The 27,879-nt window shown below is 37.3% G+C and overlaps 1 protein-coding gene across 16 annotated transcripts in view; it reads left to right on the top strand.

Moving 5' to 3' along the window:
* CACNA1D (calcium voltage-gated channel subunit alpha1 D) overlaps positions 1 to 27,879 on the top strand; it is a 172,003-nt gene that overhangs the window by 68,205 nt on the left and 75,919 nt on the right. For 12 of the 16 annotated variants that reach the window (XM_048315149.1, XM_048315152.1, XM_048315146.1 and 9 more), the window contains exons 7-9: positions 730 to 926; positions 13,309 to 13,412; positions 23,281 to 23,450. In XM_048315149.1, coding sequence (XP_048171106.1) covers positions 730 to 926; positions 13,309 to 13,412; positions 23,281 to 23,450 — 471 coding nt within the window. Of the gene's footprint in view, positions 1 to 729; positions 927 to 12,725; positions 12,830 to 13,308; positions 13,413 to 23,280; positions 23,451 to 27,879 lie in introns of all 16 variants that reach the window. The other 4 variants (XM_048315159.1, XM_048315163.1, XM_048315162.1 and 1 more) reach the window with 1 other exon arrangement.

Here is a 27,879-nt window from a genome sequence, read left to right as displayed (position 1 = left end):
AGCCCAGTTTATGCTGGTTCATAATTTTAGGTACAGTGCATTAAGTGGAAAAAAAAAATCCAATACCAAAGTCACAAAAAAATCAAACTAGTTAGAGACTAGGCCATGCTCTGAATAGGTTTTCATTTCTGATATGTGTAGTTGAAATATCAGTAGTGAAGAAAATAAGGGTGACTACCTACATGGAACAAATCCAGATTGTGGTAAGGAGTTCTCTTCTGAAATGAGTGAAGAAGGAAAACAATGTTCTTCCATCCAGGTGAAATAGTGAAATGGAAGTGTGTGTTGTGGGAGAACTTTGAAGTAGTGAAACCTGGTGGCTAAAGATGCTTTTCTATTAGCTAAGTAATGAAGATGACTGTGTAGGATTTAGATCCATTTCCCTGAGTGGTCCATGTGTTGGTGTGAAGTGCCATGAATTGAAGTAGCAGCAGCGAAGAGGAAAGAAAAAATCAGCATGAGGAACTTCTAAGAAATGATGTGTTATTACATTATGCTTCTTTCCACTCCTTAATTACTCAAGCTCTTCTATACATTGTTTTGATTAACCTATTTTGAGGTTGTAAGGCCCAGGTCTTGAGAAGCTAAAAGCTCTGAAGCTCTCATGTATTGCCTTTCTCAGCTTGTAGTCTGGATTTATTTCACAAAAGCGTTGATATTTCTTCATGTAAAGGGTTAACTCATGAAAACCTGAGAACTCAGAGTTCAGATTTTTTGGTCTTTTTCCAGATATACTAGTTGAAGAAGATCCAGCACCTTGTGCATTCTCAGGGAATGGCCGTCAGTGTGTCATGAATGGCACTGAATGTAAGGGTGGATGGGTTGGACCAAACGGAGGCATAACCAACTTTGATAACTTTGCATTTGCAATGCTGACTGTGTTCCAGTGTATAACCATGGAAGGATGGACTGATGTGTTGTACTGGGTAAGTTCATAAATCACCAAGCTTTCTTTGCTTTTAAACAAGCTTCTCTGTTCGAGTGGGAATTGAGCTGTTTCACAATACCATCAGCAGGAAATCTTGGTGAGTTTTGCAGGAGATGAGCTCAGCTGTGTACTTGTTTCAGTCACAGCCTGTTACTGGACTCCTCAGGCTAAAAGGATATTTTAGAAACAAATTTATTCATTGCTTATTTGAGGGTTTTTTTGCCTATTCCATTTGGATAAATGTAAAGCTACATTTATGTCCTTCGGACTAGCATTTTTTTGTGTGAGCCTACAGATATTAAGTCTGTCTTCATTGATTAGGTTTAAGAGCTCTCTTTTTGCAGTATTTGTGCAGATTTTTCCACAATTTTAACATAAATTAGAACAAAGCAAGCTCTCAGCTGACATTGCTTGCCATGGGGACTGAAAATCATGTTAACCATTCAGAAACTGCAAATTACAGGAGCTGTGGCCCTGACACCATCTCCATGGAAGCAGCAGAAGGTGTTCAAAAACCTGTGTAAATCCTCACCTTTAAATGCTCCTTTGGTTCAAGGTATGGTACTTCCAGAGTCTTGCAACATCAACAGTCAGCTGGACACAGACTGGGAAACTGAAAGTGGAGGAAAATGAACACACAGATTTTTAAAGGAAACACTTTAAAGGAGTCACCTAAAAACATAGATAGACATTTCTCTGCTTAACCTTATTCCACTCTAAGGGACATGACACTGTTTTGTGAATCTTGGAGTATCTCAATATCTGATGTGAGTGATTTGTCCAAGACCATTCAAGAAGTCTGTGACAGAACCTCCCATAGGTGCTGAACATCAGTGACAATATTCTGTACTACTTGCTACTCAGCAGTAAGTCTTTGCAGCTATTAAGACCTTACAAAAAACATAATTCTAACAGTTCAAATGTTAGAAAATATGTATGGAAGAAGAAAAGTGATTACTAGTAAAGATCACTGTTAAAAAGGGATGAGTTATCTCAAGGAGTATCTTAGTGGAACTTTAGGTTTTGTTGCTGACAGCAGCTCACATCGTGAGTTTGTTCAAGTTTGTTTGGATAAGTGGGATTATTTACTAACAGTGCATCTGTTGTGGAGTACTGGATGCATTTTGGAATGTAGTGCTACCCAGTGAATGACCACATGATTTTATGTGGTCATTTGTTGCAAATCAAGGTGAAATGAACTGTTGCTAAAACATGTAACACCAGAGTGTAGTCTCAGACAAAATCTGCAATACTGAAGTATAGACTATGGAGACGTTTTTAAGAGAATATCACTGTTAAAGATAATTAAGATGGTAAAATGGCATTCTTTTAGGATTGAAAGACCAAAAATAGGGTACTGTGAATATCTGCTTTCACTGTCTGTTATCAGTCACAAAACTGGCTAGAAACATACGAACCTTCAACACTAATAAGTAACAATTATGTACAGCTACTTATAGGCTATTGCATGATTTCCCATTGTAAAGGTTTGTCAGTTCCTTGGGATTTGCACTAGAACTCTCCCTAATTTTCTAGGAGACTGTAAATGTAGAATTAGTATGTGCTTTATGGTTTGTGTTCATGGTGATGGCAATTATTTAAATTCTTCCTGAAAGGGAAGGTGTGCCATAGTTATCTAGAAAAAACAAAACATTTAACATCTTTTGGGGTTAAAGTATACCCACATCTGAGGAGCTGATAATTCCTCCAACTTTTTTCAAAGAAATTTAATATAAAAGCTTTGGAGAGCTTCTGTGTTTAGAATACAATTGTTACAAAACATATAGAAACAATTTGAGTGGCTCAGAATTAAACATTTTTTCCCCTGGGATTTGATGACCTAATTAATCTGCTGCCCTTTAGAAACCTTTGCAGTCTCCACTGACAGCAGAAAAAATTAAAATAATTAAAATAGGATGTTGAATCTTTTCATGATCAGACAAAATGAAAAGTGTAAGAAAATTATAAACAATTGAAAGCTATGTGAGTTGTTTGTACTTATTTGTCTATAAGGAGTTTCCAATGTAGAATGTATTTACAGGTACACAGGTGTCATTTTTCATTTTGTTACAAATGATACTGGAATTATTAACAGTGAAACAAATATTTATTGATCTAGTGAAATACCAAAATCAGATATTCAGGTGGGTTTGGAATCTATCTTAACTGATGCTTATATAATTAAATTATAGATTCAGATTCTTTCTATGTATAGACCAAAAAGTTGCCCATTGTCAGGCTGAAATTACTTGCTGAGGACAAGAGGAATGACAACTTATATGTTTAATTTTATCACTGGATCAAGCTGAGGTAGATTTAGCTAAAAATTGGAAAAGATTTCATTTCATTTGAAAATTGTAAAATCTTTAGGGAGATACCAAATTGTAATAAAAGAATGTTCAAAGAATCTGAGGAAGCCTTTTTAGCTCGATGTGCATGGGGTTTGTGGGTTGCTTTTTGCTTAGAACTCTGTTAATAATACACAGACTGAATGAGTTTTATACAAAACAAATGAAACCAAACCCACAAATATTAGAAACTGCACAGAATTCTCATTTTTCATTTGGTCACTGTGTGAACAATGAAATAAACTTATGTAGGCTTCTCTTGCTAGCAGGTGTAATGTGAGTGGGTGAAATCTGTGCAATATTTTGCATCGTGTTAAATGACATTCTGTCAGCAAGGATGACTGCTGAAAATGACAGCTTCCAAAAGCACTCACTGGCACAGCTCCTTATCACCTGGTTAACGACAGTAAACTTGCTTTAAAAGTTCTCTAAGCACCAATAATGAATTTTCTCTTATGCATATCTATTATAAGTTGAGGCCTCGATTCTGCTGCTGCTGGGCACCCTTCAGATCATGGTGGCGTATGTGGGCATCCTGCTGCTCACCAGTTTGCATCCCAATCCCATATGTCCTACTGTGTTTTAGTGTTTTCACCTGGCCTCTTTTCTCTAACTTACTCTTAACTCACTGGATAGCAGGCATGATGTGGTTTATCCACAAAAGATATGGCTCCTTAGTGCCAAAGGTTCAAATTTAGAGGTTAAGGAGTGTTCTCCTTGTTTTCAGCAGCCAGTGCACCAGGTGTGCTCCCAAATTGTATGTTTGTGTCTGCACTTCTGTATGTTTTCCATGTTGGGACTGTGTTTATTCCCAGTCATGGTCCTTTCTGTTTGCTCTGGAGCCCTAATTGGAGGCTCATCCTTTTCGTTTTGGATCCTGGTGCAGTCCCTGTTATCAGCCAAGTGGCAGCCCTCTGTGTGCCCAAGTTTTTAGTGCTCTGGCTCACATTCTAAAGCTGAGAGCATAGTACTCTCTACCTCATTTCCAATTTATGCTAGCAAGCTCTCAGGAATTGCAGAACTTGAATCTGCATTTGCATATCTGGCTCCAGATTTTTCCCATGTCTTTGAAACATCTCGATGTATAATCTATTAATGGCAAACATGTATTTTGTAAATTGCTTTTTATTTTTAGCTGCTTTGCTTGATACATGGGAACACAGATAATGAGCAGTGATACTTGCCAGAAAAACCCCCAATTTTCCCATGAGCACCAAAATTATCACATTTAATTCTTGTTTTCACCATAGTGAAGTTATCTTGAGTTACTACACTTGAATAATCCAACTGTAGCTGGAATGAGAGATGGTCAGGGCCTCTGAGAAACAAAGTTCCTAATGGGATGGGTTGCCAGCACAGTTGCTTCAAAGATGGGACAAATGTATTAGTGGCTACTGGTTTTTACTAGGTCAATTTTATGGACAGATGCTGCATCACTAACTCAAATTTTAAAGCTCCCCAGTTCTCTAACACCTGTCTAGCACTGTTCAGATTGATCTGGAGACTGCTGAGATTGAAGCACTCGAGCTAAAATTGCTGAATAATGATACACTGATGTCTTACATGGTTTTGCCTATTAATACACCTACTGATATGTTAACAAGATATTCTCTAAAGGATTCTTGCTTAAAATACTCAGTTCATTACTTGAAAAGTCTAGGCAATCTAAAATATACCTAAAACTCATATAAGGTTTAAGGCAAGGGATGTCAGTTTTTTTCAAAATATACCCTTTACTGATATGTCAGCTTTTAAAAACTGGTACTACTTTTTGCTAATAACATATTATCATGAAAGAAATACTTCATTCATTGTTCCTCTGCTTTTATAACTAAAAAGGCTGCATTTAGGAACCTGTTTCCTGTTTTCAAAATTGAGCTTTATATCCCCCAATATACTCCTTGAAGCATCTAAAAACATCTCCAAATAATCCATCATTTCTGTAATACAGACTGGTTAGGGTGCACTGCACTCCTGTGTATGTCTACATGCACTTTTGCATAAGTGTCTGCACAGCCAGTGCATTAATGTCAATCAGATCAGGTCAGGAGCTCAGTCTCTACTCCTGACACTTTTTAGAATTCTCCTATTCAAGCATCTTAAGGACAGACTCAGACACAGTGTACTTCAAACCAGCTGATGTGCAACCAAAGATATTTCATAAACAGAAGCAAATGTTTTACAAATACATATTACACAAGAAAACCCCTTGGCTCATGCACAAAATGTATTATTAGGCTATAAACAAAAAACTGCAAAACATGTTTGAAGTATTATCAAAACTGTCATCAGAGTGCTGACAAGGAGTTTCCTAAAAATACCTTTCCAAAAATGTGACCAAGAGTCAAATAAGCAATAATACTCTAGAACTTTGAATGATTTAATAAGGTAGTGGGAATCAGCTGCTTAGGGTGATTTAACCATGTTAGTCCTGTTCCCCCTGCAGAAAGGGAAGGCATGTTCCTGCATCCAAACAATACTTGTCAGCAATGAATTTCAGCTTATTGTCTGCAAGAAGTCAAAGAATGCTTCACAGTTTTTTTCCATTTGTAAATCAGTTGCAAATACTTAGCAATGTTAAAAACTGTGAGGAAACATGCCTGAAAAATCTTAGAAAATACTTATTTCTGCTTTTTCCTCTTATGTACCTAAGGAAAGCTTAATGCTGTTCTGCTAGCATTGCTCAGCACCACTCACAGGTCATCTGAGGGAGGCTCTTGAGTGAAACAAGTCAGCTCATCCCCAAAGGCATTGTTGTGCTGCATGCACAGAGCTCCCAGCCTTCCATGACTACATAGGCAGAAAGTTAACACATGATGTACAGCTGGAGAAAGAGTGATAGAAATATTGGATGACAGCATTAATATACTGCATAAATCTCCCTAAAGAGCCAGGGACTGCAGGCAGAATTTTTTGCATTTGAATGTTAACTACTTGAATCTGGTTTCATGTTAAAATCAAGATTAACCCCCCCACCTTTTAGGTAATGATTTGGACTAATTACCTTTTTATGTTCTCTAGTTGTTAAAAGCTCTGAGTCATCCAGTTTTGGAATGCAAAGAGACAGGACTTAATTTCAGAAAGAGAAAAAAGGGACTGATCAAATTCAGACAGAGGCAAACAGAGCTACCCAGCCAAGGAATATACAGATCAAAAGTTTGAATTATGATCCAAAAGGATGTGATTTATATATATAAATATACATAATTTAATAATAAATGATATAGTAGAATTTTTTTCCAATTAGCCTCTTAACACAAAGAGCCCACCTGAGGAGGAATTTAAAGTAACTCACAGGGAAATATCTTTCCCATGAGGTGAATTTGATTGACTTTGACAAGATATCTGGTATCTCAGCCTCAGCTGACTGCTGACCTGTACTGCAGTCAAAGTGTGGAACTAATTTCTTGTCACAGATTATTTCAAATACTAAGACAAACTTATTATTTCTCCCCAGAAATTTTAAATAAAACTGGGTAGAAACTGGATTGGAAATAGAGGCTAAACTTGGGGTTGTGCTAAGAACTCCACTAGTCCATCAGCTAGACTTTCTTCCAAAAACTTTGCCATAAGAAGCAAACAATTATTTTATAACAATCCTAGTTCCCAATCTGTCCCAGGATAACAATTTAGTAGATAAATTTAGATCTTCCTTACTACTGGGGCTTTGCTCGTTGCTGCTACGTAAACTAAGGTAGCAATTTTACATCATCTCTCTGAATAGTAAATGCATTGTACTTGTATTTTTTTGTATCCAGTATGTGGGAAATATTAAATACATCCAATTGTTGTATAATTTACATTTATAGATGGAATAGCAGATTCAAAAAGAAAAAAGGTGTTTAGTACAGAACATCTGTGTGGTTACTATAACTTTTCATTTTCATACATGGTAGCTAACTATTTAAAAAATAAACACATTTTTCATCACATTACTTACTTAATAGTTTTTTGAGCCCTTAGATTTAACAAACCAAATCTATGTGTAGGTTTTATAACTTTTTGTGAAATTAGTTTGGGCAATATAGATAAATAGGTACAAGCACTAACAAATTGTAAATCTGAAATTAACATGCTCTTATCTTGGATTTTGTTATATCTGGAATACAGATTTTATTAAAGCTGGTAGTGCTCAGTAGCAAACCTTCTCTGGGTTACTGTTTTGCAGAGGTAGTACTCTTCATTTTGTTATGGTTCTGTCCATCTGCTCTGCAGATTCAAGCAGGGATAGACAGCTATCTGAAAAAGATAACACAATTTCTTCACAGTCACGTTTGACATCTTGGCTTTCCTTGGAACCATTACTTGATTTCTGCCCAGCCCCTCCTCCCAGTAAGACAGTAAGCTGATTAATGGAATGCCACTAACAGGAATTAGCTAAAATAGTATTAGATACAACACAGTGTCTGAATGCAAAAGAAAGACCTGCATCTAAACTCATTTCCAAGCAATCATAGTAAAAATTTATAAACAATCACGTTTTGAAAATTAAATGCTTTATGGGAGTACCAAAATTTTATGCCTCATTTGTGAAGTGTGGCTAAAACCAACAGAAGGGAGAAAATGAGGTCTGTTCACATTGATCAAAGCAAATCATTAAGCTGAAGCAGCGTCTTCCAAGTAGAGGTTTAACGTGAGAGAATCACTTTTATGTGATCCTGTACGTGTGTCCTGTATGCAATTGTACAGTCCAGCTTACATAACATAAGACAGAGACCAAATTTAAGAGGTGATTAAGCAATTTTGAGGCTCTCTAGGTACTGTGACAATTTTACGCTTCTCGATGGGATCTCTTTCTCTTTAGGCCTACCTTGATGCCTGAGCCATGGAATTCTCATTTTTCCAGTTGTTGCTGAGCTGAAATGCTTAACAAAGAGTGATCTTGGGGCACACCCCACCAGTGCATCTCCATTCTGTGTCAGAAGCACAATAAATCTGCATCTATCCAACCAGGAGAGCATCAGGGAAATCTGTGCTTTGACTCCAGAACATTGAATATAAAATTCCATGCTTTTATAAACCAACCTAGAGGTTGCTATGCTTCAAGCATAGCCTGTTTTAAGTCAGCTTTAAGTTAACTCCACTTCAGCCAATAATATCTCAGGACAAAACCTTTGAAGCCAGGCAGCTTTGAAAAGCTCTCTGGTGTGCTCTGCACTGAGTAGAATAAATAGCCTGGTCTGGGGTTTTGTGAAACTCCCTTGCATGCTTCCAAGAATGCAGGGTTAGTCCCACTTCACAAAATACTAATGTATGAAGGATTTTTACACCTATCAAGAGGCTGAGTTTGTCAGTCTGTACAATTTTTAAGATGATGAGGCAGATTATAGGTAGCACTAAGTAAACCCACCAGTTGTGTGTCTGTTGGAATGTTATGAAAAGAAGAAGGTAAAATTAAACCTAAGGAAGCTAAGAAACTTTAGAGGGTTTTAAACATTGTGGAAAACCAAAATAGGTTAATGCATCAGCACATTGTATCTGTAGTGGTACAAAAGCAGAATTAGAGGTTTTGTTTTATCATTAACCCCGGGTAGAGCTTATATTAATTACAAATTGAGTTTGCAACAGTTTTCAGTAAATGAATAGCAGTACAGAAAAGTAAGACCTTCATTTGTGTGCAATTGCATGTGAGGATTTTACTCACAATTACCATAGATAGGGATAAATGAGATTTTAATGATTTCTAATGGATGTTTTAGATTGAAGTTTGCCATCTGCTGCTGTGTAATACTAAGGGTTATATCTGCAGTAAACCTGACTTCTTCCCTGTTTCACTTCAGTCTTGGTCTCTGATCATTTATGCTGTGTTGTATTGATAGTTGACTCCAACTACAGCACAGCTTACAAGATAATTCATCCACTTGAGGTGCCACTTGAGGCATTTCAGACTGTACCATGTTTGTCTGATCAGCTCAAGATAATTCTTCAAGACTGCAAACTCAACATATATGTGTAAACATAAAGACCCAGATAATTAATGTGTGGTACACATCTACTGTTATGGTGAAACAGAACTAAGGGATTAGAAAAATACTTTGTCCTTCATATTCCTTATCTCATCTGCCCTCTGGTTGATGTGATGGACAAACTGCTGAGAACTGACATTCAGAAAGCGAGACTAGATCTTTAAAAAGACAAAGGGCAAGAAGGATGGTGCTTGGCAGTGTCCTTGCCATAGGTGTTATGAAGGCTGAAAGCCTCATGGCCTCAGACAGAACAAGTCCATTGAGAGCCATTAAATATGACACCTCCTTTGGTACAGTGCACCCCTGAGACACAGGGCAGGGGATTCTTGCAAGACATTTTGCTGAGGATTTCAGATGTGAAATCTCCTTGAATTCCTGGATTTGCTTCAGTGCATCTGGAATTTGTGACTTTAACTCCTTGTTCTGCACTTTGGGTGAGAAGTCAACATTAATCCCTTCAAGTGAATATATCTTGGTTTTGAGGATGGAGATTTTCCTGTTCTCATATTATTAGCCAAGCTCTGTCTCCATTTTTAATCAGAAGGCAGATCAATTCCTTTAATCTTTCTTTAATTGGAAGTTATGGAAAATGCCATTTGACATGCATGAAATGAGCAGCAAACTTTTCCAGAAGGAAAAGACTTCTTTTTATACTTTGATCTCTGGTATTAATGCAGTCTTAAATATTACTTCATGAATAGAAATGACAATGCATTACTTGATTAGAGTTTAATTGTATCTAGAATTAAATGATAAAGTTGTTGAGTAGTTTTTAGGAATTCAATCTTAGATTATTGCCAAGGTGTTCTACTAGGTTCAGGTGTTCCAGAGTTATGGAATTCTTTTGAAGTAGTTCAGCATCTGCCCAAACTGAAACATTTCTTCTAGTATTGGTTAGCTGCAGTTGCCAATTTTTGCTTCATAAAGCATTAGTGAAGCAAATCTATAATATATAATTAGATAGATTAGCCTGAAACATTGGGCTTAAAATCCAACTCCGTAAGTGAGAATGAATTTTTTTATATGTTGCTAATTATAAAGTGAATGCAAATCACAGCTGCTCATACTAACAGAGCCTTTGTGACAGAGCAAGAGAATTTCAGCTTTGCTCCTGGGTTAGAGTTAGCAGAATGCCTGGCTGCTTGAAAATGTTCTCTTTACGATCAAAAGCAGAGCGTGGAGTTGTATTGCAGTGACTCCCAGAGCTCTGTTTTTTGAGCTCTGCTCAAAGTAAAATTGTAAATATTAGTCTCTCAGGTTTTTCAAAATGATACATAGCAGAAAATGTTGGCACCAATACTGGAGGAATTTATGTCTTCACTCTGAACTCTGGTGACTTGCAACAACTGCCTGCCAATGGTATAGTTGCTAGATGCAAAATGCATTCAGATGTATTTGAAATTTAATTAAAATGTTTGCTCTGATCAGTTATTGCTAGAAAAAACACTTGGCCTTATGGTATGAGTCAGGTCTATGAAGCAAACTCAATTCTAAAGTAGTAAAATAATTATGAATAGTCATTTAAACAAAAATTGAGTAAATATTATTCTTAAAATAAGGCCAGATGCCTACACTTGAAAGAAGGCAAGGGGCAATCCACTGGGATGAGGGAGAAATTCAGTCTGGGCACTGGGATGTTCTACTCAGTGACTTTGATGCTTCATTGCTAAAACTTCTCAAACATAGGGGACTTGCTTTGGCAGAATGGGTATGGATGATAAAACCTGAAACACCACAGCCACTGTCCTTAACAGAGCCCCCTGATGCGCCAAGGATTGCTGAAAGCGTTGCCCTGGAGACTAAGTAGGTATAATGGCAGCATTGTGAAAGACTTGCCCATATGAATATTGCAGGACTGAACAATGAAAGCTTGGGATCTCTTGAAATTGAAGGAAATGATCCCAGTCTCACTGAATGGCTATAACCCTTTTCTATTTTAACTTCTCCAAAATACAGTTTTATTGGAAGAGGAAAAAAATCCAAATCAAAGATATATTTTCATGTTTTTCTTTTTTGAAGCAAGTGTAATTTTAAGTTACTTTTCAGTACCTCAGTTCAATTAAAAAAGCATTTTAAAAGATGATGCATAGATTCTTTTAAAAGGTGCATGAAGAAGCTGTGTAAACTAATCTGGTTTGTTTACTTTGCTAAGTATAAACTGATGTTATTACTGATTACCATTGAAGAGAAGTGTCTTTGGGCCTTAATCTGCAAAGACTTAATGCTTCTGTCTAACCCTCCAACAACCCCTCTTGCAGAAACTGAGGTTGATATTAATTAAGACAGGGGATAAAACAAAAGAAGTAATTTTGAAAAATGTTTGTTCCCATGTTTAGTAGGTTTATTCCAACAGAGATGTTAGGGAGAGGTGTCAAACTTGACTGTCAATGGAGCTCAAAGCCTAATCAAAGCTTTCAGATACAACAAACACAATGGCATTAACAGGAGAGAAAACAGATTTGCAACTAGATTGTTCTACAACACCATAAGTATTTTTATCATCTGCTGAATTTCCATACTATAAAAAATTTTAAGAAGAATCTAATGCAAAAGCTGGAATAATTCCTCTTCAAGAAGAACCGTTTCCAAGAAGCTTCGTGTCAGAACAATTTTTGTGACTTACCAAAATATCTTTTTGCACCTGTATCCTATACACAAACATTTCCCTGTTTAAAAATATCTGTTTTTCTGAATAGGCCTTTTTAGATCTCCATGGGTATGTTTCACAAGTCCATCCTTTGATAGGTATAATGAGCTAGCTGAGAATAGCAAGTGGAAGAGATCTTTATAGAAAATGTTTGAGTCTATAAAGAGTGTATTGAAAGCTCTGTTACTTCAACGTCGCTTTAAAAAAAAAACCACCAGCAACAACTTTTTAAATTTCATTCGGCCTTGATCTGGATATAATTTACATTCAGAAGTTTTCCTGGGATGTTTCCATGTTTCCATTGTGTTTCTAAAATTGTGTTCATGCTTTTCACACAGATTCATTCTCATTTATTTCTTTTTGAATTGATCTAAGATGTCTGAGTGCATTTGACTGCTGTATTTCAGGAAAAATGGTGGGAATTCCATGTTACAAAAGCTCATACTGCTTGTACAGTTGAGATTCACATTGCTGTTTATTTTCTCAAATGATCATCCTAATACTTCAGTGTAGTTTGTGATCATCATCTTAACTGGAGATCTGAAATATAGCTCATGTTCTCAGCATTTAAAGAACAGAACTGTTGCAGTACTCCATTTATGTTCGATAATATTTCTGATCCAAATGTTAGCTTCACTCAGCATTTTGTTTTAGGGTATGTGTTAGGAACGCAAAGGGAATGTGGCCAGTGCTTTCTTGCTCTTATTGTTCTTCTTGGATTTCTGAAGGAATGCATAGAATGTTATGTAACCTGAATGATCAAATTTTCCTTTCTCTGACTCTTCATTGCTGTTAATACAGTGATCTACTCTATAAGATCATCTTATTTCTTGCAGATGAATGATGCAATGGGATTTGAATTGCCATGGGTGTATTTTGTCAGTCTCGTCATCTTTGGGTCATTTTTCGTACTAAATCTTGTTCTTGGTGTATTGAGCGGGTAAGCATACACCTTTTTCATCATGAAGGCAGAGTCCTGAATTCAGTTGCCAAGAACACACAGGTTATCTCATACAGGTGAGATTTCAGTTGGGATGGCATCTTTTAATAAACCTCTATTGCTTCCTCCTTTAATTAGAACACAAAAAGTTCTCTGTAGCTTTCATATAAATAACATACAAACACTAAAATCAGAATTTAGACCCATCAGTATGTATTCTTCATGTCCTTTTGGCAAAGTCATAAAAAACACTAACAATTCTCATGCACTCATTTAGAAGTTATTTCAATTAATTCTGTATTGCCTCGCATCTACAACAAAATTTGGGTAAGTAAATTTAAACAGTTGTTCGTTCATTTTTTCCAAGATCTGGATAAGCCATAAACTTTATGTTGAACCTACGTGATCTGGCAGCTGCAAAAAGGACTCTGCTGTTTAATGAATGACTGAATCATAACTTATTTCCTTGCGTTTTACAGGTAAATGATGCAATAGGATGTGAGTGGCCATGGATCTATTTTGTTAGTCTTATCATCCTTGGCTCATTTTTCGTACTTAACCTGGTTCTTGGTGTACTTAGTGGGTAAGCAGTTGAGTTAACATTGTGTATGCTACTGCTATTTGTAAGATGGCCTCTGCATTTACTCCAGCTTCTCAGCAATGGCTTTTTTGCATGCACTTGAGATTCTTGTGTCATCCTACCAGTGTTTGCTCTTTGGACTGAACTGTGTGATTCGAGCGCCTGTATCTGTCTTGACATCACGTTCACCATGCTTGCCAAAAATATTCATTAAATGAGGCACTAATCTCCTTATTCTATAATATTCCTGCAGGGAAAAAGGTTTTGTGCACAGAGATGGGCGGTGCACCTGCACAAATATTCTCCCCTGTTGTTATATACAAGTGTCTTTTTCTAAAAGACCAACTTTTGCTTTTCTTCAAAAAGTCATAAAGCAATTGGAGTGTTATTTATGTTTACCAGGCACATATTTTGCTCAAAATATTGCAAAATATTTTTAATGAGTGCTTCAGGATTTGTCTTACAGAGAGTGTGGCTGCACTACCCCAACACAGTGTTCAATGGTTCCTGGGTTGTAGAGCTGGGAACTGCTTGTGACAGCCTGCACCAGGAACTGATATATTTATCAGTAATAAAGTATCAATTTAATATTGCTGTCAGTTGGAGGTCGTCACAGCTTTTTGTTGGTTTTTACACTCCAGGGTCCAGCCAAGAAATAGTCATGTCAGTTCTAGCTGTATAATGTGCTTTGAAACTGTAGTTTATGGCAAGAGTTTGCCAGGTTTTCTTCTTACAAAGCCCCCTTACTTGAAGTTACAACCCTCTTTCGTCTGCCATTTCCTGGTTTCTAACACACTTGAGCTTGGGAAACTCCAGTTTATGGTAAAGATATTTTTTGACAAATATATAAAAGATCTAGCTAGCAATTGAATGCTGAAAAGAAAATTAGTATGGTTGTATGCATTAGTTTTTAGTTATACAGCAAAAAATATTTTCCTGGCAATCTCAGGCAAATTGTGCCATCTTTGTTAGCCAACAGAAAAATTTCTCTTGCATAGAACGCAGCCTGAAACTGCAGTTGATGGTGTCATCAGGATGCTGACAGTGTGTGCAGCCCTATTCATGGTTTTGCCACATTGTATCCATTGTATCTGAAAGAAATTATAATGCATTATTATATATTATTCCTAGAAATCAGATAAGCCAACAAAATTTCCAGGTGTTGATGTAACTTTGTTACAAGAGCACTTTTATCTGATGAGCAGTTTTACAATGTGCTTTTTAAAATCTTTCGTCATTTATCTGTGATAGATTACTGCTGCACACAGGAAACCAGGGAAAGCATAGTTTTACCTTACTGTCAGACTTGCTTTGCAAAGCAGATGTTTAAAAGCAAAATGGTAGTGCTAAACCCACACTATTGAGTTTTAGGTTTAATCTCTTCCTTCCAAGACCTGTCCTGTAAAGTCTGATTTATACAGTCATATCAGCTTTCTTTTATCCAAGGACACGTGTGTAAATTATTGTAAAACTAAGGGTGTAGCTTTAGCCATGCTGGAAAATGAAATTAGAAGGAAAAGGACACATAAATGAGGGTAGTTACAGTGTAATTTATTTCTTCTTTTGATGCTGTTACCTAACATTGCTGTGTGACTGGACTTCGCACTGAAGTCATTAGAGGATTAGGCTCTCACAGTTCCTTCTCTGGCCCTTAAGAACATCACAAGCACCAATTAGTTTTCTTCCTGTCCTGTGAAGGTGTCTGGTAACAGATAATAAATATTCTTATTTTTCCTCCCATGCCTCAAATTGTTATTGGTTTCAGATTTTTCTGTTTTTTAAAAGAAATTTACGGGGAAAATGGCGCCAAATTTGGTGTTTTGTTACGTGCGTTAATTTTTTTTCCTGAAGTAATGGAAATTCAGAGATACTCTCATGAATCAGCTTAACATTTGTTTTAATAAATTTAAAATATTGTGTGTAGTTTGCAGCATTATGATGCATATATTTGTTGGAATATGGAGTAGCTTTTTAGGTGCCATTCCAATACCGGGAAGAGGCGTCCCCTCGTCCTTGGGTTCCTTCCTGCAGACAAGAAATCACCACTGATTTCCAGGTTTTGTGTGATCCACAGAGCTCTGATGCTTCTCAAAACCCTTGCTGGCTTCCCTTGGATTTTCAGTGCACAGCAATGGCAGTGACAAGTGAACTCTCCTTAAATTCATCAAGCCATTAATTGCTAAATTTATTTTTCTGCCATAGTGTCAGCCAGGGTCAATTGAGTGCTCAGCGTGCTTGATGAATTGTCTGAATCCATGTTTGCCCTAAATACATGAAAGAGCCTTCTTAAAACTCCCATTTTTTTGTTTTCTTTCTGAAGAAAATGACGGTAGAGAGCTGAGACACGTGATATGTAAATATCACCAAGGACTGACATTGAAAGTGCAAGGAGAAAGTCAAAGGGAATACTCCTGAAAGATACCTAGCATAGCAAACTGATGTTTGGTCCAGAAGTGAAGAGAATGTCCTGGCATACTTGTTTGAGACTCTGACAAACAAGGGCAAGTGTGGAATACTGTTACTCTGATTTATTTTGATCAGTATATGACAGTTGTATATAAATAATTTTCCCCATACTTTCTGTTTAGACCTACTAGCCTGGTCTAAATTTTATGGATAAAATTGATGTACTGGTAAAATCCAATAATGTTTTTGTGTTTCTTAGTAGAAAGATAATATTTTTCATTCTGAGCCAAGCATTGAATATGCAACACATAATTTTTTTTTGTTTTTATTTAAAAATAAAATTAGCTTGTATGTTTAATACTTTTCAAACCATAACATGAAACTTGGTTTATGATAAATCTACAGGAAAATTGAATTTTACTAAACCAATCAAATGTCAAGAATGCAAAAATTATGCCAACTTACTTGAAAGCATGGCTTTGCATACAGATTTTGAAAGTGGAATCTGAATGCCTAATACCTTTTCTGTATTAAAGTGTTACTTCCTTTATATCAGGTTATGCTGTGTACATTTAAATCTGTCTGCTGTTTTTGATCTGTTTGTGGTTTTAAAATATTCAGTTATTCTCTTTGCACTCCTTTGTTATTCTGTGACCATCTGCCCCTTTGTATTTCTGTAATGCCTCTTGTGCACTGCATGTTTGATGTATTAAGATACTGTAAAATGGATGAGAATGATGGTTTGGCAGATCCTTTGTTTTACATCTAGCTCTTTCTGAAGGTGAGTATTTCCTGGTGATCCATGTCAGTCTTGCCTGCAGAAGGTGACATTCTTAAAAATAGAGTTCATATTTTTAATACCAGTAGTGTAAATGAATAGAAACAATGTGTGTATGGAATCTGCATGTGGTAAATATTGTAATTTCTGCATGGAAGCTGACTGTGGAGACTTTTTCTTACGTATTCCCTTGAATAACAAGGATGGAGAGAATTCATAGGCTTGAGTTAATTCAGCTTTTTCAAAAAACTATAATTTTTACTCTGTATTAGATGCTAGAAATATTCACATTAGTCTAAAAGTGAATTCTCTGAAGGCATGAAATACTAGGCACAGAAACTGGGAGCTCAGGTCAGGCCTTCTCCAAATATTCCAGTGTATAAGACCAGAGCATATCATAACTATTGGTGCAAAAGAGTGAGCTGAAATTGAAAGTTAGAAATTATAAGGTTAAGGTTGTTGGAAAGTTATCAAATAAAGATCAGAATGGAGATTTTAATCTGTCCTGAAAGTGTTAAAAGTTAAAATAAAAAAAAAGTTAAAATAGACACGTCAGTAATTCAGCATGTATTAAACTGGTTTGCTGTGAACAGAGGAAATAAATTATAAAACTTCATAACTTATTTATCAAGAGGCATGGCTTTTAATGATGCATGATAATCTATTCCTGAAGATAGACCTTATCATTAGGGGATGGGTTTTGCTGGTGCCATTTTACGCTCAAGGCATTAGTATTTCTTTGGGTAGCCATGGGAACAACTAAAACCTTTCGAACACACTTTAATAAATCTATAAGTTGAATTTATTGCCTTGCAAAAGGACACCAAGTCATAAGATTTGACATGTCCTTACATCCTCCTACATGTGATCTTGCAGATTACTAAGTGAATGTTAATTTTTTCAATTTCTTTCCCCCAGTAATATTTGCAATGTATGTAAATAATGATTCTAAAAGCTAAGGGTATGTACTCATCCACCCTAATCTCGCAGCAATATCTGTCAATTAATGTCATATCTGTTGGTGCAGATAAGCTTATACACCTAAGAACTGTTGTCTACAGTATATATGGAAAAAATCATAGAAAAGGCATTTGAATAATGGTGCACCAAATAGAAAACGGCAGTAAACTGTCATCCACACCCTTTCAGCAAAAGGAAAATGAACTGGTTTTGACAGAGTTCCTTTTCAGAGCAGCAGGAAGGCCTAATGAAAAATATAAAATAAAAATTATTGCTGAAAATTTAACTCCTTCCCATAGATAAACCGAATATACATTGATAACAAGGAGAGGGACTCTAGCTGTAGATCTCAGGAAGTTATGAGCTGAAAACAAAGGAAATGTTATATTTGATTGATCAATTGAATAAACTAACAATAATCAGCAAACATTTTCAGCTGTATACAGAGAAGCTGTATAATTCCTGCTTGAGACAGAAACCAATAAAATCAGTGGGGATAGTTCTGCACTCTTGAATAAGAGCTTGGAGGGGACTGATTTTATTTCAGTCCTGTCTGAACTCACCCCACCAAGGTTTCTTAGGGGTTACTCCTGTGAGGTTCTTGCTGGTGGAGCCCCTGGCAGGGAAACAAACCATGGCAGTTTCAGAAACTCTGTTGAGAGGCCACATCCCGATGTCAGGTGATGGCAGCGTTTGGTCCTGTGCTCAGGACTTCTCCTTCTTCTTCCAAGAAATCCAGTGTCCTGAGCCAAATGGGTCTTGACCTAGGAGAGAAGGGGCACATCTTATTATGCAGATTTAATTAATAATGGTCTGAAACATCAGATCTCAGTTTTGTTACTCTATCAGATGGTTCCCTATCTTGCTGTTCCCACTGATGATCCTGTAGCATTTACTGGCTCTCTGGCACAGTAAGGCTGTACAGGCCCTTTGCTCCACAGAGCTGCTGCTGGAGCTGTTGAATGCACATTTTGTTAATTGCTAATGAATTGCATAGAAATAGCCATGGGTAGGTAATACCAGTTTGCATTTCCCCATCAAGAGCCCAATGCTCCTTGCTTAAGGAAAATTCCTGCTAGGATTTTTTTTTTGTCCTACAGATATAGTTCTAGACTTCAGCCTGTGACTTTTTTTTCCCCTAGAAGAAGGGATGACAATGATGTATACAAATCTCCTGTAATTAAAGATGTGATGTCACTTAACCTTTTTTATATCTCTCCACATCTGCTACACTTTACATCCAGCTGTGAGCTGTTGTCCATGCTTAGCTGTACTCTTGAAGTAGTTTTAATTCTCTGACTTGATTCTGCTAATTTGTTGGTTGGTATGGTTACCACTGTGTGAAACCACTCCTGCAGGTCTGGTGGCCATCACTGTACTCCTATGAGTACATTTTTGGTATTATGGGATTGTTCTCTGTGAATAAATGAGAGTCTGGGATGTCTGAGTGGCAGTTCTACATATAGAATTAGCTTAACACTTTCCACGTACCAGCCCCTATGTGCGGTGAGCTCCGTACAGCAGGAGATTCGTTCTCCCACTGCATTTGCAGTGACACAGAAGGGCAGGAATATGGCTAACGAAGGATTTGTGTCCTGGTTTATACTCAGATATCAAAACCACCTGTTTGTTTTATGTCATCAGTGCCTAGAGATGCACAGGAGTTTCAGCAACACTCGTGGTGCTGCACAGGCCCCCTGATGAAATATCTCTGGCCTTTAGCATGGGAAAGCTTTGAGCTGGTAGGAGGCTGGTATAGGTGACTAGTTACTATATCTGTGAATATACAGAGAGAAGGGAGAGTATAGCAAAAGCATTTCAACAAATTGTCTTAGGATTTTTGGTTAATATGACCCTGCCTGTTATTTAAGGTGTGAGAACCAGGGAGATGTAATTGAGTCCCAGCAAGTATTCCCTGCTGCCACTTCCACCTTGTTGCATCAAGCCATTCCCAACTGATGCATACCAGCAGGGGTTATTTCACTCTGCTGAAGGAAGACAAATCTGGCATGATTACCCCAGACTATTGAAGCATGAATTCAAGCCCTGCATTTTATATGCTTCTGCCTCAACAACCATTGATGATGATGGTGTTGTGCCTGAACAGAGAAATGAGATCATCTTTCTGCAAGGAGACAAGGAATTTTTGGGCAACAGAACTAAACCCTGTGTTTTATATAGTAGGTTAATTATCACTAAAAGTAAATGAGATTATGTAAATTAGTCTCCATCAAATGCTTTATTTTGCAAGTGATGTTTCTACTGTGCTGCAGATGCAGTACCCCCTGCCCAAAATACTTTCAAATGTCAGTTCTAGGTCATTTTATCAAACCAGAATCAAATATGTATTTCAAAGTTAGCTCTTAGCACAGGCATTTGTGAAACCAAGTATTTACAGAGCTTAAGTCCACTTACTGCAATTAATGTGCAGTTTCCTGAGCCTGTCAGCTTCAGAGGCTGCTGGCCTGAGTGCTGAGTTGGTGACAGGGAGGCCAGTTCAGGCCACCAGTCTGACCACTTCAGTCCCTATGTTGCCTACACAGCCAAAAGCTTTTCCTTTCTGCCCTGGACCCACCCTACCCACTCCACAGCCATGAAATGCTGTGCAAGCAGCTGTCTTAGTCCTCCTTCCAGGACATCAGCCAATGTTTATGTATCTTTATCTATGTATTTGGCTATCTTTTTGTCTGAAAGTCTTTGTCAGAAGCTTTAAAGAGCCAACATCTCTCACTCTTCTCACCCCCATCATCTTTTTCCAATTACTTATTTCTTGGCCAAAAAAAAGAGATGCTTTTGTTTTGCCAACAGGAAACTCATTGCTTTCCAATTCTATTAAATTTTCCTTTCTTATTCATGGCGTTTCACTGAAAGGAGTATGTCCACATGTGTCTGAGGGGTGTCACTTCATTGTGGCTATGATAGAAAAATAATACCATAGAGCCAGATTCTTCCCTCCCTGAAGAAAGTTGTCTTCTTGTGTGTTATAGTTCCTTACAAACAGGCAAGATGTTTAAAATAAAAACTAAAATTTTAAAATATTGTGGAAATAAGCACCCTTGCATCTCCCCCTTCTGATAAATTGGAGCAACCTATAACAAGGCAGCATCTGACTTCTGTGCAGTATTAAAGGGAAAGGTCAGAATTAGCTGTGTATATAAAAAACTAGGTTTAATTCTCTGTGTGCAGCCCTTTTAATGTGAAGTCAGAGTTAAAGAGTGGTTCAGCCATGGGTGAAGTACTCTTCAAAGTATCAGCCTTGCCAGCTGATTAATTAAAAAATTATTTCTTTCACTTCACTCTATATGATAATAACAACTTTTGTTTTACTTCACCCTCGCACATCACATCTCCTTTGAATTAATGAGAAATACCTGAAGGACTTTAAATGAAAAAGGCATGAATACTTAGTAAAAGCTAGCAAGGCTTGTTACTTCTCATTTCCTACTATGCTGTGATAGCTCTTTTTCCAAAGATATTGCCTGTGGGAAGTGAGTCATGAGTGCGTTGCCTCAATCAGGTGTAAAGGACAGTCTCTAATCCTCTCTCTGAGAGAAGCTTAAACCCAGCATTCCATAACCCAAACAGTTTCTTATTGACTTGTGAAATTATTCTTTCTTTTTTTTTTTTTTTTTTTTTTTTTTTTTTTTTTTTTTTGAGCAATTATCTTTCAGAGAGATCTTTAGATCTTTAGAGCTCTCTCTTTCTCTGGCATTTTTGTGAGGAGAGGGCTTCTTGCAGGACCTCGTCCTTGGATGGGAGGTGAAGGGTGGCGAATGCAAAGCAAGCACTGGCATTCTTCAGCTTCATTACAGTGCTATCAGATGGAACAGGATGATCCCCATGTGCCAAACTGAAATGCTCTGTTGAATTAAGTCCTCAGCTGTAAAACACGTAGTGCCTGCCTCTTAGCTTTTACAGCAGAAAGCTGTGTAGCTTCTGCAACATAACATTAAAATGACCTGCAGCATCTCTATAGTTGTATGTAAACAGCTTAACACTTAAATTTACTGATGTCCTCTAAACACTGAATTATTTCTCTGATGTGTTTAAAGACTAAAAAGCCAATAAAAATAAATAAGAAACCCCCTGGAGAGATTATGCTTTGCAGTTCTAAATAAATAATGTATGTCACCAAACAGAAATATTATACTGAAAAATGGAGACTTTCTATTATTCTGTTCTGTTTTCATAGGACAACATTTTAAGTGATAATTGTTTCACCTTCTCAAAATATTTTTCTGTCTTATGCTAATTTTCTAATTTTTTCCACTTGAGAAAGGGTATTATTGACTGCTTTAATAAATTTCCCCTTAAAAGTGTATTAATTAGGGAGTATTTTCAGGTGAAATTTTTCAATAAAGAGTTGCAAATTCATAGTAAATGAAATTGCTCTAGCCATTTTAAAGCTTAATTTAAACCCTAGTGTAAGATTAACAGAGCTAGCAATAGGACAAGGGGTAAACAGCTTAAAACTTAATGAAGGCAGTTTAGATCAGATATTGGGAAGAAATTTTTCCCTGTGAGGGTGGTGAGGCCCTGGCACAGGTTGCCCAGAGGATCTGTGGCTGCCCCATCCCTGGAAGTGTCCAAGGCCAGGTTGGACAGGGCTTGGAGCCACCTGGGCTAGTGCAAGTTGTCCCTGCCCACTGCAGGAACGTGGAATGAGATGAGGTCCCTCCCTGCCCAAACCATTCAATGATTAATATGTTAGAACAAGCTTAACTTTGAATACTGAATTGTATGTACTTGGAATACAGTCCAAAAGATACTTGCCTGCCCCTAATTCTACATATTGATACTCAGGTAAATTGGAATGTGTTTGATCCTTCTAGCAAAAGGGGGTTACTTATTTTTAACTGTGGATCCCATTAAAAGTTGGAATAATGTTGGCACGTGAGAGAGATGTGGTGGGAGAATATACTTGGTAATTGTCTTGTGTTGTGTGTCATTCAGGGAGTCATAGATTTATGGGGTAATTCAGGTTGAAAAAGACCTTAGGAGGCCATTTTATCCAATCTCCTTGTCAAAGAACATGATTTCCTTATTTTTATTATCATTGCAAGATAATTCAAGGATTGATCCTAATAATGAACTAAGCTGGGCAGACAGTCCAATCCATTGTCTTGAGATTGGGGCAATGAGATAGAGGATTAAGTTTATATAACTGTTTCTGATCTGTGAGAACAGGACTTCTAGGTTGTGTTGCAGGGAGCAAAAGGGCAAAACCCCCAGATTTCCAACAGCTCAGGAGTCTGTGTGTGATATAGTTAAGGGGGAGCCCAGTAGTGGAATTCTGGAATGCTGTATGTTTGGATATGGCCAATGAACTGGATTTTAGAACCAGCTACCAGAATGTTCTTTTCACTGAAACTTAACTGTGAAATTACTTCATTATTGCAAGTTAGTTTCTGTTTGTAGATAGAAGCAATTTTAAAATCTGTATTGAAGAGCAGGTAACTAAATGGGAGGAATGGACTCTTCCCTTATGAGAAGTGTCAAAAATACTGCTTAATTTTTGATTAAATTATAAAAGCTCTGAAAGTTGAGATGTAATGAGGTAGGGATTTGCCATGACTTCTTTACACCTCTACCTTGTTTTCAAAGCAGCACTCAAATCTTCATTGTATTTTCTATGTCACTGTGTTAATCTGCAATGTCAAGACTTGGATCAAAATGCTGGGGAGTTTGTCAATCAGTGGTTTTTTTTGCTTTATCTGCATTTGATAGAGAATTTTCCAAAGAAAGGGAAAAAGCCAAGGCCCGAGGGGACTTTCAGAAGCTACGTGAAAAGCAACAGCTTGAAGAAGATCTGAAGGGATATTTAGACTGGATTACTCAGGCAGAAGACATTGACCCCGAGAATGATGAAGAGGCTGATGAAGAAGGCAAGAGGAACAGTATGTATCTTTCCTCTCTACTTCTATGGGGACAGTTTGACTCCTGGGGGTGTTACCCTGCACTGAACCCAGCCTGTCCAGTGCTTTCCCTTCCCCAGTTTGCAGAAGTGTTGGTTGGCAGAGCAGTTGTCTGTTAACGTGGCGGTGCTGAGTCACAGAAGATAATTTGGAGTCTTACAACAAAATTCTGCTTGGGGTGTCCGTGCATAAATCACTGTCTGCATTCAGTCACTACTGAGACATAAACTTTGCTTTATTTGTGTTCTGGAAAAAGTTAGTGCAGAGAAGCCATGTGCCACTGTCATTGTAAATCCTTAGAATGTGTTTTCCTGTGGGTGCATGCAAGGGAAATAACAATGCTATAAAGAGCTGAAAAATATGGTCAAAGCTACAGTCAAGAAAAAACCTTGTGCTAATACTGAGGAATTTTTTTGTTGTTTTTAAAGCAGGAAAATTACATTCTGGGCCTTTCTTTTTTGAAATTCAGAAAGCAATATAATATATTTTTTGTTGTCTTAACTGGGTGTGCAATAAATGAAATCTTGTGGGATTTTCACTTGACGCTAAGAAATAACATGTATGATGTATTTATTGGACAGTAGGGTATTATGGACAGGTAATTTATGCTGTAGTGACCCTCTTGTGCTTCTAACCTGAGTCCTAAGATAAAAGAATAAGTTAATTTCGTGATACTATAGCAACTTTAAAAGTTATAATTGTTTTCTATATATCAGAAAATTCTAGTAACAGCAGTATTGTAATGTCATAATTTAGCAGAGGTTATTTTAGCCTCTTTGTCATGTTTGCACAGTAGTAGTTAAAATTCTCATGAGAAGTTTTAGAGCTGTACATAAATAAGAACACAACTTCAGGATGTGGCTACTGATTTAATACTAAGTCTAAGATTAAAATCCAAATTTCAGTATATATTCTAATGTTATATAGCATCTTATTATTAATGTTATACTCTGGATAGCCATGGTATTTTTTCACTTAAATACCATAGAATATTTATAAGGACAAATGGTTTGTCAAAGACAGCCTGGAGTATTATTTTCTGTGTTGAAATAATACATTGTTACCCTTGCTTTTCTTCTAGTTTTGCTAATTTGTTGTGAACTGTTCCTTTAAGTCATGGTACTTTTCAGGTGCAGTAAGTGACAAAAATTACATGGTTTGATATTGAGCTATCTACTTTTAAACTTATCTCTGTATTGCAGAGATGGTTTTTAAAAATATTTGGTTTTCAGTTTCAGAATTTTATTAGTCCTTTTGTTCACAATAAAAGCAGAGTGTGGGAGTATGGACGTGTGCTACTGACTGGAAGGACAGTGATTTTCTGAGAGGCTGGAAGGCAACCTGTGTGTTGGTGTTGATCCCAGCATCACTGAAAAGGAATAATTTATGTCTATAGGAAGATGTGTTACATGAATAAAATTTTTATCTAGAACAGAGCAAAAAAGCCAGAGTTCACTGTACTTAGTTATTACTACTAATGTGTGGAAAGAGTACATAAACTGTGGGCTTGAGTACCAGTAGAAAATCCTGAGCCTGAGATATAAAAGATGGCACACTTTATGGAGTAAATACACTTTGTACAAGGCTGCTGTGCAGAATTGTAGGTGATGCTGAATTTGCAGGGTGTTGGATGACTGTGTTGTCAGCTGTGGTGCCAACAGACTTGGTTTACAGGTGAAATCCCAACAACCTTTTTTGTCCTGTTCAAATTGGATGTTTATTAACAGGCTGCAAAAACACCCATTGGCTCTGACATTCCTTAAACAGATTTGGGGTCATACAGATTAAAAAAAATACTTTGCATAGTTGTTGCGTTTGAAAGAGCTTTTAGGTCTAAACTGTTAACTGAGGCATAATTTTAGGCTAAGTTAAAGGTTGTAGAAGACTTGCAGAGTGAAAATAGAAGGAAAATAATTAAAATAGCTTTAAGAGAAATGCCAAGAATTTAATTTCAGGCAGACATCTATGTTTTCAGTGGAAATTTCCAGTGAATAGGCAATCTCCTAGCACCCTTGGATTTATGCACATGTCATTAAATATGTGGCTTGGTATTTCATTTTTAATATTAGTTGCAACAACCTGTAAAGGAGGAAGGGTTACTGAATTGCTCCACCTCCTGGCATTCGAGATATTATTAGGAAATAAATTTAGTTGAAATATACTGGTGATGTTTTTCTTGAGCCATCTTGGCAGCATGAGTTAGAGCTGGGTCCCAAGACAGTCAGAATAATAATACTTTTCAGGCTTCTAGGCAACTATGTCCCTTCTTGGAATATCTAAACCTCTGAGTGATCAAGATTACTGCTGATTTATGGTGATGGGAGATCACCATGGTGCTCTCCAATGATGTAGAAGAGCTCTGGGTTTAGGATACAGAAGATCTCAGTGGCAGGCAAAAGTAGAGATTTAAAAGATGCTTAAGTCAGTGATTAATAGTTTCTCACATAATCCTTTGAAATTGTAGTTGAGGTTCCTGCAATGCCCCGCCCCCTGCATTTTAAAATTTCTAACTAGAGAAGTCATTAAGTCATTTATTTATGGGTTCTATGTATTTGTACATCGCTGTTGCTGATAATGGGCAGGTATTTAATGCTGTTGAATAAAAGAATACCTTTAAATTACTAGACTTATAAACATGCCTTACTGAAAGTTGGAAGTCTTTATTATGAACTAATAGCTGATTATCCTGAAGTCAATGAAAAAACTCCCATTGCCTTCAAAGCACTGCGAATTTAGCTCAAAATGTGAGGATCCGTGAGAGGTGAGGGGTTTAGCTGTGATCAGTTGTGCTGCCGGTGATTTCAGTTTGTTTTGCCTAACCTTGCCTGTGTTGTGTGTATGGACACGTTTTTGTTTTTTGCGTTGCGACTGCTGCCACCTCCCGCGTCACTGCTGGGATTACATGTGCTTCCCCAGGGCTTACACTGGCTGACTTAATGGAAGACAAGAAGAAAAGCAGACTTAGCTGCTTTGGCCGTTCTTCCAATAAACATGGTAAAACGTGTTTGGATTTGCAGTTGAACTTTCTTTTGTGCCAATACTGCATTGGATGTGGTAGCTTTTCGGGAGCACAGATTGTTTGCATTTCTATAACCAAGGCATAAACCTCTGTGGCATGGAACCCCTTTGCATGCAGACCTTCCTGCTGGTTGAAGTGCATGTTTGAAATAGAGGTGCTGCTCTACCTCCCTAAAGCAGAGTGTTCAAACCATTCAGATTTCCACTGAAGTGTCTTTGTCTGTGGCTGTTCTTGTTGAAGAATGGGTTTTCTTTTTCAGAAGTCAGGTAAATCAGATCAAAAATGTGTTTTGAATTTGGGTGTGAAGAAATTAATAGAAGTGTTTCACAAGTTTTGTAATGCATCATAGTGTAAGCTTAGAACAGCATGATGATAATATTTACTATTTATTTTTGATACTTATGATGTGGAATCTAACAAAACACAACAAGCTTTTGCTGTATCTCCTCTTATTATTGATGATTTTGTTTCTGTAATTTGTTTTATTCGATTTTCCCCACCCACATTGGAGATGGACAGGAGGTTTAGAGTATGATGGTTATTTTCAAATCTGCCTGTTTTAATACTGGCAAATGTCCTGTTTTGACATGAGCACAGTTGCAGTAGTTAGGAGATCTAGTTTTAATCCTACCTGCAACTAAGTTATATGACCAACTGGATTTCTTGCTGTTCCTAACAATCACTATTGCAGCCCAGACTGGGGGGGAAATCTCTCATCCAGTTACTTTAGAGAGTACAGAATTCTAAGTCAGAAATTGCTAGGACCTGATGGACTCGTTTGGTACAAACACTGAGCCTGCTTGCAATTATTTGTGCAACTGTTACATATATTGTCTGATAGCTCACGCATCTCCACGTGCCAAACCAGCTTTTCTATCAAAATTGCAAGAAGACAGTTGCAATTTTACTTTGAACTGTGTATTTCAATGTAGTCCTTAAATGAGGAGGTTCAGGTTCTGATGTCTGTCAGGAAGCAGCCTGGCACTGGCTGAAAACCTCCTGTCACCTGCTGGCAGTGGCTGCTGTCTCACTACTTGTACCTGACCTTGCAAGTCAAAGGCACCCCAGACTCATGGGCACTGACTTGATTCTTCTTCCTTGCAGGGCCAGGCTCACCTTTTGTGAGTAGGGCTTTTCCAAAGTACAAATTAATGCCCTAAGTTTATTTCTTCCTGAGTTCATGAGATGATTATGCTGATTTGAGGAGTTCAAACTTAGACTGTCTCTGGATTAGAAATACCACCCCAAATATTTTTCTTTGTATTCCCTCTACCTGTGTTTCCATTAAAAACAACATGTCTGTAGAATATGCAACATTCCCAAGGTTCACAGTGCCATTCTTCAGGGTACAAGTGGTTGTTTCAGTGATGCTACAGTAACAAAACCCTGTTA

This window comes from Corvus hawaiiensis, chromosome 11, assembly GCF_020740725.1.
Source record: "Corvus hawaiiensis isolate bCorHaw1 chromosome 11, bCorHaw1.pri.cur, whole genome shotgun sequence".
Lineage (NCBI taxonomy): Eukaryota > Metazoa > Chordata > Aves > Passeriformes > Corvidae > Corvus > Corvus hawaiiensis.
This window is presented reverse-complemented; position numbering and strand designations above follow the sequence as displayed.